Source organism: Osmerus mordax, chromosome 15, assembly GCF_038355195.1.
Source record: "Osmerus mordax isolate fOsmMor3 chromosome 15, fOsmMor3.pri, whole genome shotgun sequence".
Lineage (NCBI taxonomy): Eukaryota > Metazoa > Chordata > Actinopteri > Osmeriformes > Osmeridae > Osmerus > Osmerus mordax.
Window position 1 is genome coordinate 3494666 of NC_090064.1, and position 13477 is coordinate 3508142.

The 13477-nt window shown below is 40.6% G+C and overlaps 1 protein-coding gene across 1 annotated transcript in view; it reads right to left on the reverse strand.

The window, feature by feature from the left end:
• Window positions 1–13477, reverse strand: part of dlec1 (DLEC1 cilia and flagella associated protein) — a 212489-nt gene that overhangs the window by 85520 nt on the left and 113492 nt on the right. Inside the window, exons 10-21 of the mRNA XM_067252169.1 lie at window positions 9730–9903; window positions 7903–8039; window positions 7556–7648; window positions 7354–7444; window positions 7088–7250; window positions 6744–6936; window positions 6486–6562; window positions 6198–6360; window positions 5903–5996; window positions 5610–5740; window positions 5324–5482; window positions 2115–2245 (exon numbers count right to left, since the gene is read on the reverse strand). Coding sequence (XP_067108270.1) covers window positions 2115–2245; window positions 5324–5482; window positions 5610–5740; window positions 5903–5996; window positions 6198–6360; window positions 6486–6562; window positions 6744–6936; window positions 7088–7250; window positions 7354–7444; window positions 7556–7648; window positions 7903–8039; window positions 9730–9903 — 1606 coding nt within the window. The remainder of the gene's footprint in view (window positions 1–2114; window positions 2246–5323; window positions 5483–5609; window positions 5741–5902; window positions 5997–6197; window positions 6361–6485; window positions 6563–6743; window positions 6937–7087; window positions 7251–7353; window positions 7445–7555; window positions 7649–7902; window positions 8040–9729; window positions 9904–13477) is intronic.

The window sequence follows — 13477 nt, forward strand, 5'->3', positions numbered from 1 at the left end:
TTCATAATTCCAGGAACCTGTGTGTGTGTGTGTGTCACCAACTTCATCACAGGCACTGTGCACTGTGTACTTACAGTATACTTCCAAAAATCTGTGTGTGTGTGTCTCACCGACATCTTATCACTGACTGCATCACAGGCACTGTCAGGGCGAATCAGGGGCGTCGCCAGCCATTTTTTCCGGGGCTGCAGACCCGATTCTTTTGATTGTAGTCCCAAATGTCATTTTTTATATCTTGGCAAAAAAACTAACAATGCGTGTGATGTGTGAGTTTTCGTAACATGCTGTAACAGTCTGTCAGAATAAATGTAGTGTCTCTAGCATGTCAGTGAACATCTATAGATCGACAGTCAGTGACAGGAGAAATGGCAAATATTTTTAGATTTTTCCAAAAGAGCATGTCAGTGAACGTCTATAGATCGACAGTCAGTGACAGGAGAAATAGCAAATATTTTTAGATTTTTCCAAAAGAGGAGTGAAGATAAGAATCTATCTTATAAAGAAACTTTTGAAATTGCCTGTTGATTTATGATATAATCGGATTTGGCACAGTCATGATAACAATGCGTCTAAAGTAATGTTAATATTACATAATTCTGAAAAACATTTTGGATTTTATAATTATGTCTCAAGCTGAGGTGTAATTAAACATACTCAAGGTCCAATGTTAGGTTTGGGCTGAACTCCAAATGTTAACAATGTCTGTCTAGGCCCCTGCCCAGAATTATTTTAAACCCCCAAATTTGTTTGAGCAATGCGAGAATCAGGATGCATGGTTTGAAAGAGCTCACCTAGTCATTGCTTGATGCCTGATGTTTTGCTACCGTGTGTAAAGAGCACCTCCGCTTTTAATGTTGTTATAGTTCCAAACGCAGTCTGGAGGTCGCTTACCGGAGCAGTCACTGCTGCTGTCACTTGCTAGCCAACCTTCACTGAGGGGATTGTTTTAATGCGCCGCATTTCCACTCTATGAAAACGGATAATGAGGTCAATCGGATCAAATGAACGAAAACGAGGCTCAAATTTCCCTCATCTGTCCATATTTTGTTTTTGTGCAGCCGGGAGAGAAATGCTTGTGGCAAGCTAACTAGCTAGATCAAAGGGCAGTTTGTCAACGCTCTAAATGTAGCTCTTAAAAAGGGACACTCGTCTTACATAAGCTCAAATATCTTTAGTCCAAGTCCAAACTGGAAAATGTTAGCTGTTTTCACAGCCCTCTAGAGGAGACCTTCGTGAACAGATTGACATATAATTTAGGCTGTGGCACTGAAGTTCAGGTTAGGAGTCAGATTGTTTCACCAAATGAAAAACTAAATAAATTAAAGGGGTCATTGACTTAAAAACCGAGTTTACCTTGTCATAGTTGAATATCGACAGTTCGGTGGGTAAAATGGACATACAGTGAACCTCAGAGTCCATTCACACCTCTTTCCTGTGCAAATTTCACAATTTGAAACTGCTGCTGTAAAATGGTTGGTTTCCAAAAAGCCACCGTTGTGACGGTGGCTCCATCTTTTTTGGCTCTGGTCTGTACCGGACTTTGGTCATGCTTCCGATCTGAATACAGAACAAAATTGGGTGATGACAGGCATCAGATACAGTGGCTTTATGTTTTTTGGACTTCCCATGAGAGTCCTTTACAAACAAAAGTTCCTAATTTGAGCGTTTTCTTCCACATGGTGCAGTGTGCTTCAAAATTGTTATTTTCAACAGGTTTCAACCAGGTACAAATGCACTGTTCTCGAGTCAGATCTTGTTGAACTTGCACTTACTGAAGGTTGCCGGTTCGATTCCTGGCCGAGCAAAATGACGTTGTGTCCTTGGACAAGGCACTTAACCCTACTTGCCTCTGGGGAATATCCCTGTACTTACTGTAAGTCTCTCTGGATAAGAGCATCTGCTAAATGACTAGATGTAAATGTACTCATATTACATGAACTATAATAGGAGGCGCCATGTTCGCCCACACACCACATTGTGGCACAATATCGCACACTGCTCCGATAAATTCTGACCAGGCTGGAGTTTGCAAAATTGGTTATTGGTTCCATGTTGGTTTCATTTTGTAGTTTTGTTACAGCGTGATCAATAATTTAAAAAAACATTCACCTTACCATCCAGTACCATGTTCCACAACCAGTTCCAGTATTGTCTCAAAGTGTTGACAGGCCTTTGGTCTGAAGAGCACATGAACACTGTGGGATGCTAGGGGAGGCAGCACACCCCTGTATGGCTCCACTGTGATCTACACACACCCACACACACAGAGTACAAGGGTCAAATATATAAGGGCATGTATGCCTTAAATGACCTCCAAACATTTGTACGGCAGTTTCTACACAAATCCCAGTTTCTACACAAATCCCAGTTTCAAATGTATAAGAGTGAGGAGTCAGGTGGCTGAGTGGTTAGGGAATCGGGCTAGTAATCAGACATAACCTTTTGCCAGTGTGGAGATATAATCTCTCCACCTAGTCCTGGGTCTTCACCGAGGCCTCCTCCCAGCTGGACGTGCCTGGAACACCTCCCTAGGGAGGCTCCCAGGGTGCTTCCCTTACCAGGTGCCCACACCACCTCAACTGGCTCATTTTGATGCAAAGGAGCAGCGGCTCTACTCTGAGCTCCTCACGGATGACTGATCTCCTCACCCTATCTCTAAGGGAGAAGCCAGCCACCCTCCAGAGGAAACCCATTTCAGCCATTTAGTTTGTTGCCAAAATCCACGATTTTGTTTCATCTGACCATAGAACACTGTTCAGTTCAAAGTGTCTAGCAAACAGCAGGTGCTTTCGTTTGTGGTGAGATGATGGGAAAGGCTTTTTTCTCCAAGGGTGGGTTTGGCATAAAAAGAAGGATGGTTATACAAAAAATATCCTGGGGCTGGTTGCACAAAACACCTTAAAGGGGTCATTGACTGCAAAACCAAGTTTACCTTGTCATAGTTGAATAACGACAGTTCGGTGGGTAAAATAGACATACAGTGAATCTCAAAGTCCATTGACACCTCTTGCCTATCTAAATCTCACAATTTGAAACTGCTGCTGTAAAACGAACGGTTTCAAAAAATCCACATTTGTGACGTCACAAATGTGGATTTTTTGAAACCGTTCGTTTTACAGCACCACCTTTTTGGCTGTGGTCTGTACCTTTGTCACGCCTGAAAATTTGCTGCGCGCTGCTCTGTGTACTTCCCCAGAATTACAAAGAAGAACGTTTTTCAAAGATATTGAAAATGGACTACGGTCCTAAATGCAGTGTTCCATGCTGTACAGGGAATGCTGACAGTTTTCAGAGTCTTCCCAAGGAACCAAACACTCGACGGGCTGTGATGTTTGTCAATGAGAAGATCCCTGTGCAGTTCGACCCTCAATAACACATTTGCTCGAACCATTTCACCGAGGACAGTTTTGAGAACCTGGGACAATGTAAAGCAGGATTTGCTATGAAGCTGATGCTGAAAAGAGGTGCTGTAGTATGATTTTGTCGCTAACATGCATCTAGCATAGGTAGAAGGTGTGATGATTTTGTTTATTGGCAATGGGACTAACGTTATTTTATGTTCCTGACTGTGTTTCATTCGAATAAATAACCTGTGTTGTCATGTAAATCTACAATTCATGATGCATGTTTGTCCAGATCTTTGTCAAGTTATTTTTTATTAGTTAGCAAGATAGCTAACTGAAGCTGAGTTGAATCACGATAGTTGAGTTGCCAAGCTGTAACGTTACCCACCTAAGTCGATCCCGTTTGCTTCGACAACAGAAGTGGAAACAAGAAACGTTATTCAAATGATATCTAGTCAATCTGTTGAAAACAGTGTTGTGTAGACACAATAAATGTATTTGTACGTTTTTATTTCAAGTCTCCACCTTCGATGTTTCAGTGCTGTTGGCCGTGTTGCGTCTTTGCTCTGTCACTTCACTCATTGTAAACCAACCAATCAGCGCGCAGCTCATCTATATATTCACTTATTTAACTATTATAAGTCCATCTAATGGAAATTCAGTATGCACAAGCCACCTTATCTCAGTATCCGATTGCATTATGTTGATCACTCACGCTGCTCATTCTATTCTTATTTTTATATATATTTTATTTTATATTTAAATTGTTGTATTTTCTTTTTTCTTGATTGTTTAGTCCTTAGAAATAGTTAAACTTTTGTACTTAGTTAATTTTAGATTCGTATATGTTTTGTGTTTTGCACCTCCCTGCCACAGTAAATTCCGTGGTTGTATAACATACATGGCGAATAAACCTGATTCTGATGAGCATACCATAAAAGAGAAAACCTCTCGTTTTATTCCAGGGCACATAGAACAGCACCCGGGCCATTTTCAGCCCAACCAATGTTACATACCCTATTCGGAGACCTTAAGGAAAAGTGTCAAATATCCTATAAAATCAGTTAATGACACCTTTAAGTTTATATTTTACTGAAAATCTGAGTTATGGTTTTCTTTAAATAAAATCGGTGGCACAAAACATCCTTAAGTCTTCTCATAAAGGTTTTAGGTAAAATGTTCAACTATTAAAGGTTTTCTCCTTATCTTGGTCTTAAGGAATCTCATAAAACTGTTACACAAAAGACCTTATCAACCAATGTAAGGAAACCTCTTAATCGACCTCAACCCAATGTTTCTCATTAAGTACATAGTGGCAGCCTGCCCCAGTTTTGTAATTTAGTGTACATCTTTAGTTTTTTACACAACTTATAATAACATAAAATATCTCTGTTGTGTTTTGCACCCTTGCAAAGCATCTCTCACTCCCACGTTGACTCGTTAGCTAAAGACGTTCCTGTAGCTGTTAGATTTATCTAGCTAGCTAAAGTTAGCTCTAGTGCTAAACAAACAGTGATCAACCAGTAGTCTATGGTTGACTGTTCCAAGGACACAGCCTTCTCATTGGCTGCTCCACAACTCTGGAATAATTTGCCACTCATTATAAAAACTGCATTATGATGGTTTTAAATCTCTTCTTAAAACTCATTTATTTATTGTTGCATATGGCCATAGGAAGGTGCAGTGGTAAAATGTTTGTGCATTGTCTGTGATTGTGTTTTGTGTCTTATTGTGTGTTTTTAATTATCCACTATTGTACAGCACTTTGGCTGACAGCTGTTATTTTTAAATGTGCTTTATAAATCAAATTGACTGACTGACAATGAATAACTGGGGGTATCAGGACGTACATTTGTGAACCAGCGTAATTATGGGCATTTCAATAACCATGTAAGGTAAAATAGTTATTTATAAAGGCAAATGTATGGAAAACAGTACGCAGTCTTTTAAATCACAGAAAACGTAAGAATTTAAAGTACCTGTGTATCTTTGTCTGAAAGGTTGTTGGCCAGTTCTCTTAAGGTCCAACAGGCCTCCAGCTGGCTGGGGTTGAGTATGGTCACCTTGGACTGGGCCTGATCCCCCAGCCTCAACAGGCCCAGATCCACACTGGGAACACTTAGAGACAGGTGAGGGCCCTGGTGTACATCAACACAACAGTAACACCACAGTTGCTTGATGTATAAATAAAAACAAGACCATTGTATTACAGTCTTTGACAACGTGTGCTATCGTGTATGTTTTGAAGAATGTCACATTTGTTACCTTGAAAGTGGCTGTTATGTTGAGAGTGACAGACTTGTTGTGGTTCTTAATTTGACACTGCAAGCTGGCCGCAACTTTACCTGCTCTCCCTCCAGTAAGAACCAGTTCCAGGTCAAAACACTCATATGCCTCTGGACCACAAAAAGAGACATTACAAGAGATGAGATGGTAAAACCTATTAAGACGTTAAGATGTTAAAAATCTCACCCCATGACGAAATAAAAAAGTATTACAACCTAATAATATTATGTGATGGAAAGAGACACAATTGTTCCTGATATTATGCATCATACCAATTTCTCCACTAGGAGGCATTACTTCCATAATGTGATAATCATTCTTCCTCTCCCATTTAAAGCTGATCAAGGATTTGCTGTTGTTCCACATCTAACACATACAAGTAATAGCAGAATAAAATATATTAGACAACAAAGTCAAATTGTGATGTCCTCACTGTCATTTCTTTTTTTATAAGGATACATTTCTCATTTCTAAAGGCAATTTTTCTCTTAATGATTTAATCCAGCACACACACGTGCATGCAAATCAACCCCAAAATGGACTTTGGTACAGACAGCATTTGACTACCTTAAACTTTCTGTTGATGGTAGTACCAATGAAGAGCTCTCCTGGAATGTGAATTGAATATGGCTCCAAAAGGATTTGATATGGTTCTGTTGTCCCCTTGACATCTATCGCCATCACAATGACATCTTTCGTTTCAGCTGCTGTATTTAGAGTGTGTGGGGCCCTATAAAACAAGATATCCTCAAAATACATGTGTATATAGACAAGCAAACGCTGGCACAATATTTCTACAGCTAAAAATGATTATAATTGTTTGCATTAAAGAGAGTCCTGTGTTTTGGTCTTTACCAATCATTACTGGGCTCCTTGGGCGGATCTGGGATGTCTTTCAAGACCAGGTGGCACACACTATTGTAGTCCTTCAACTGGGAAAAGTACAGTGGTCGTGACAGTCGTGACAGAGTTGGAAACCTCACACATTAAGATAAAATTGCTGCTTGTTTGAGAATTAACAAGGAAAGTACATCAGATTTGACTTTAGAGTCAATATTCGTATGGATCTGTTTTATCAAGTATTTATATTTTCGGTCCTTTGGTGTTGTCTACCTCTTGAGGGTTGTAGGTTAGCAGGAACTCATGCTCTTGGAGAGGGGCCAGAATACCTGTTGTGGGGCTGACATAAAACCCCAGATCTGTGGCCAGGTGGTAGTGGATGTGGGATGTGTCAGGGTTCTCCCCAGCAAGCAAAGACTGCAGATTAGGCTTCATTATCTGCCAGTAAAACGGCAGCTCTAGACAACTAGAAGACAGAGACCGAGAGGGAGGGGAGAGAGCCAAACAAGAGAACAACGCTTTATTCAAACCTGACTCTGTATTTAAATTAGCATACCAGTAAATAAAAGGCAAGCATCCTATTTATACAGAACTCTACTACAGTGCATCTCGTTTACGTGTTGTTCTTAATGACAAGCTTCTTCTGCTGGACAGAGTGAGGGTTGACGGGACCGAAGCGAACATGGTGCTCAGCAGTGAGATCACACAGCTCCCCTTGAGCAGGACACTCCTCCTCACCCAGCACAGACACCAGCTCCAGGAGAACCAGCTGACCCTCACCTGGGACACACACAGTCAATAACCAGCACTGACACATGGAATACAATAATGATTGACAATGCACACAAAAAGAGTTAAAAGCAATAGAAAAGATGCAGTTCACCTTGGATGGTGATGTCTTTGACCTGACAGTTGTCACACACAATGGTGAACACTTGGGAGCAGCTCTCCGCAGTGGTGGGAAAGAAAACCACCTGTGACATGACAAACCAGTATTTGAGTGATCAGACACTAGTCTCGGCACACAAAAATACAACAACGTCTCTAACTGGTGGTCACCACCGTGATAAACAGTCCAGCCTCACCTCCACCACTACAGTTTGACCAGGCTGCAGTTCAAAGAGAGATGGGGTCACTCCAAAGGGGGGCTGCTCAGCAAAGCTGGTTTTTACTACCGACTGAATGAAGAAAAGTGTAAGAAACACAAAGAAATTCTGTAGTGTATAATTTCATATGTAATACATTGACAACATATGTATAGCTCCTGTTGTGCCTTTAATTACATTTGTACAGTATAATTTTGGTCTTACTGTATATTTTTACGGTATAATACAGAATGAAAGCATACTTTTCAATGTACAGTATGCCATGACTAAGTAGATTTGATACATTATTATACAACGGTAAGAACATATTATGGCAAAACATTTACCCGGAGGTTAGAGGTTGGCCATTGGCTCTTGGGCATTATGCAGAAGGTTCCAGCACTGAGGCCCTCGTTGCAGCACAGAAACTCAACAAACTTCACACCTCCCACCAGACAATAGCCACATTCCAGGACACTGGGCACTAGTCACACAGCAGGAGTTATCAATATGCATAAGAAAGTACATTTATGTAAGGGATAATGCCCGACGAGGTGTACAATATCATACAAAAATGGAGGCGTCCACGGAGTACATTATTGTATGATATTGTACACCTCGAAGGGCATTATCCCACTTACACCATGGACATTTTTTCTTTTTTACAAACATTAATTTATGTTTTCATGCGTTTTGCAATAAACGGCTAACGTTTTTCAACGTTAGCCAACTCTGATATTTCTAGTCCGTTATGCTAGCAAGATTAGAAGGAAATACCATTGTGTACGATTGACAATTAGTAAATATAATTTGATACTATGTTTGACAAGAAGACTAGCTACCTAATCAACCATGTCATGTCACTGTCCCCAAATCAATATCAAGATTTTCACTAACAAATTATCGTCCATAGCCAACTGTCGGCCGCAGCCTGAAGTAGTGATTTATTGCAAATGGGATGTGAGATGATCGCTGTGACACAAAGTACAAGTAAGTTTAGAGGGGCATTGTAGCCTACTTCTTGCAGCTTTTTCATTCTAATGTGGTGTCCGCAGCCAGCTGATGCCAATGCTTGTAGCCCAGACTAGATGTAGTATTGAAACAATGTAGCTGATTAACAGGATCTTTTTAATATGGCATGTTTTTATTGCAAAGAAACATGTGAATTAATTGCACTCCACAGATTGGCACCAATGGAAATCATAGGCTAGAGTTTTTGGTAGTCTAGTCGATATGTTAGAAGCTAGCTTGTCAATAAATGGACAATTGACAAACGAAGGCTTGTAAACGGAACTTGTTGCTATGGTTACTCATTTTAGACACAGGCTCATTTTAGTATGTATCCAGCGCAATCATTTAGAACGGGGAACCAACAGTTTTACTGGAACTACTTAGTAGCTGTACATTATCACATGATAACAGACACCCCTGCAGCCAATCAGAATCGAGTATTCACCCAGACCATGGTATAAATTGTACTTATGCCACTGATAATACTCCAAGGCATGTGTCTATATAGCATGCCAGCATTTTTTTGTGTGTGCTTTGAGTCGAAAACTCTGAACTTTTCAGAAAGGCACTGATGGACTTATTGTTTCAGTTGACCAATCATGTTGGACAGAGCTAGCTGGCAAACCAAGGTAGCAAACATATTTACATAGCAATAGGTAGTTTTCTATCCATCCTCTGTGAAATATGGCCACATGGAAGGACACACTGAAGGAGCAATGCTAGATGTGCCTCCAACCATACAGAAGATATTTACTCAAAACGTTGAGAATGCACGCTCAACTTTTTTAAGTGTCTCACTTGTGAGTGGAATACGTTGTTAAGATATTGTTGTCATGCACTGGGAGTGCTTTTTTGATAAAGCACAAGGATGAAGAGCTCCCCAGTGTCCCAACAAATATTTTCGGCCAGAAAAAAGCCCTCACTCTTTCCTTTAACTGGCAAATCCACTATAGTACTGAAAATGCTGCATTAATATGGTTACTTCTTGTATTTCCTTTACACAAAAAATGTGCCTGATTCTGCAAATTACAGACCAAATATAAAATATTTTCCCATTATGCTCTGTCATGATTATGTGCCTTAAATGCAATGGATATTGAGTACACTTACATTTAGTGATATTACAGAAACATTATAGATCAGGTGTGTGTAGTGACACTCACATGTGAGTACAGGTGGAGGCCTGCGAGCCTCTATAGGCACCAGGAGTGGGTACTGCGCTTGAGTCTCCACCACCAGGAAGTCTTCAAAGTCTGCCAATGAGTCTGGAGCAAAGCGCACTGTGTACTGGCAGCTCATGCCAGGGGCAACAATACCCCCCTCACCAGGAAACCTTCCTGAGGGCAGATAATTAATAATAAAACATATTTTCATAGATTACTCAAATATGCATAACTTACTAAACATAAAAAACAAAAAAATAATGTTTAGTGTCCTATAGTATTGGATTCTTTTTATGCAGAAAGAACAATACAACTGTAATGAATCTCATTCAAATTTCATTCCAGACAGAGGGCCTCATGTACTAACGCTTTTGCGCCCACTTCAGGCGTATTTGTTTCACAATTTGCACGTAAAAGGCGAGGTATGTACAAACATGCCGCACTGAGGTAAAAGCGCAGACTGCCTGTCACAGGAACTGAAAATGGCAAATTGCGCTTTTCCATGTCATGCATATGCATTCACAGGAGGGTCAAGGGGAAAGTGGGAGTTTCCCATAAAGAGATGGGAGGGGATGCTTAAAGTGCGCCTAATTATGTATTCCGCGGTATGTACAAAAACCGCCCGCGAAAGTGCGCCTCTATTTTGCGGTGAAAATTCTGCACCTCTTAAAAGCAGGTGTAATCCTGGATGCACGCGGGTTCCCTCGCATATGCCTCCCGGTGAAATGACAGCAGTAATCCGAGCAAGACGAAGACATAGGCCAAAGAGACGATCTTAAAGGATTTTTGCCTCAAGGATCACACTTTTTCAGTTGAGTGAACACATTTACATTTAGTCATTTAGCAGACGCTCTTATCCAGAGCGACTTACAGTAAGTACAGGGACATTCCCCCCGAAGCAAGTAGGGTTAAGTGCCTTGCCCAATGACACGTCATTTGGCACAGCCGGAAATCAAACCAGTAACCTTCAGATTACTAGCCCGACTCCCTAACCGCTAGGTGGATTTCCCTGAACACTAAATCATTATGCGTTACAGATTAAGCAGCCATGCAATATTGCAGTTACTGGAATTTGTCATTTCGGGCCAGATTGCATTTTTTTTGTGTTGGTGTGGAATTCCGGCCTTGTATAATATTTAAATTCGGTGTTACCTCATGAACAAGCAAATCAATTTCGTTATCACTAAATCTTTGTTTTCGCTGTGAGTATGAGTTAAGAGCTACAGTAGGAAACATGAATCATCATCTGAGGTGAGACGGACACAAGAATGCAGCCAAGCATGGACAACTTTCCTGTTTTCAATACATGTAATGTTTCATTGTTACTGTTTTGTATGCAATTGATAGTGTCAATTGCATGCTTTGTGATTCCAATGCATTAGGTGGCGCTCTACTGCACCGGTCCATGGCATTGTTACTGTTGTTCTACTGGCTAGTAAAAAGCAGAGTTAAAATGGCTACCCAGTAAGTACTTTATTTGTCACACAAAACAACGAGACAGTAGAGGCAGCGACAGCTTAGAAATTAAGTTGCTGTGGACATTAACTGCCACAGCTAAATAATAATAAATAACAATTAATAAATAGATAAATAAATATACATTGAGTTGCATCAATAGTTGCAGGATAGAGTGTTAAGAGTGCAGTCCATGAGGGTGGGACGGGCCGGGTGGGAGGTGGGTGGTTTTGGGTAAGCTGTTGAGAAGCCTTATTGCACTAGGATAGAAGCTACCCATGTCTCTACCTGCGTTCTTGTGTCACTCAGTTAATCACTAGTGTATCATTATATTATATGACAAACATAATAGTTACTAGTAAGTTTCAGACCTATGGCATTGTAGCCAAACTCCCTGGAAGTGGCTAAAAGGTAAAACCAGGGGCCTGTACTACGAATCAAGATCAACATGCTCCGGATCACTTTCAGTTACCCGGCTACGCGAAGCGTAACAATCGCAATCACGATAAGTGGTATCACGATGGCGGTTATCAACTCTCTAACTCAACCCAGATCTTTCCAATCTAGAGACGTGCGCGTTCATATAAAGGGGCGGTGTTTGCACCGTATGTCCAATCTCAAACATGGACAAAACAAGAACCGCATATTTCACGCAGGAGGAGCCGACAATAATCTTCCAAACTTTGTCTACTCCTCCTGCGTGAAATATTGTAATACAAACATATCAGGAATACAGACATATAATACAGACAAAAATCAACAAAGTCGCTGCTGCCAAGCTGGCAGAAAATAGCAGACGCTGTAAATGCGTAAGCTACATGACTTATTGATATTTTGTGCCCCAGGCACAAGATGTGACCATAATTACACGTGTGCATTCCATAACGTTAAACTTTTGTTGCTGTATTATTTTAGTTGCAACCCTGGCAGTGGCAAACGATCGTGGGAGCAAATAAAAAATCAATATAAAACCATAATTCAAAACGGTAAGTAGCAGTAGGCAATACTTATATTACACATATTTTAAGGCCAACAAGTACAAGGCTGAATTGCCTGAGTCAGTCCCTTTTGTAGGATATTGGTATAGCTACAAAGGGCCTATAGAACAATAAAATTGCTTGCAGCCAACAGGAAGAAAAAAAAGGCAAAGAGTGAAGTCCTTCTCCACAGGACTTCACTCCTGCTGAGGAGCTGGCCCTCTCCAGCTATCAGGGTCGCCCCATGATGGAAGCAGTGGAAGGGGGCATTTCTTCAGACCCTGGTGGCAGCAGCTCGGAAACCCAAGCATATGTATGTTTCAAGTAATCTATGTGACCATGTTCATTCAAAAATTAAACTAATAGTCATACGCCAGTATGTATGCCATATGTGGTTGCTGACTATTGATCAAATATGCCATTTACTTTCTCAAGTGGAGGTCCAGATGATCAGGAAACTGTGTCTGCCAGCTCAGAGAGCATTTTGGGGGTACACTTTTGAGTTTTATTTACCACTTGCAACACAGATGGTGAGAGTGTGTGAATGTGTGGCTGTGATTGAAGTGTCTGTAATGACTTGCTAATGGTGGTGGTCTGAACAAGAGACACAAGTCCTTACAGTGCTCATTTCAAATATGACTCCATTGAAAATTGCTATGGTGTTAAACTCAGCAGGAAGAGGAACGTCTTCCTCCCCCTGAGCCTAGGGCCTCTACTTCAAGGCCAAGACAATGACACAAATTATAAGCAATGAACCTTGAAACACAGTAGTCAAATGGACACCTTCAACTTTCTCCAAGTGTGCCTTGCAAAGGGACAATGTTCTTTATTTGTTTCAGGTTGGAGCAGACAATGTGAGGGCCCTGTATAAAAGAACCCTGGAGCTCGATATAGAGTATAAGAGGCTTTTAATTAAAAAAACAAGGCTGGCTTTTCTGTGTTCCTAGGGAAGGGAAAACACATACGGATGTATTCGTTAAACATTTTTCGACGTTTTGGTCTTTTTATACCTTTTTGTTGTGCATTTTGATTCTTTTGTGGGGGTTTTCACCATTTCTGTCTTTCAATGTCCTATTTATTCTTTTTGGAAAATTCTATAAAAGTGAATGAAACATCCAAATTCAATGAAAGTAGTGAAATGATCATTTATTTAACTTGTGAAGAGCATTGTATGGTACCATACACATTGTTCTTTTTGGTTTGAAATGTTTTGGTTGAAAGAAACACACATTTCTGATATGGAAATGATTAGAAAAAGGCACAAAGCAACCCAAGGACAACAGAATGGGTTAAGGGGAGACACCCCAGTGAATAAC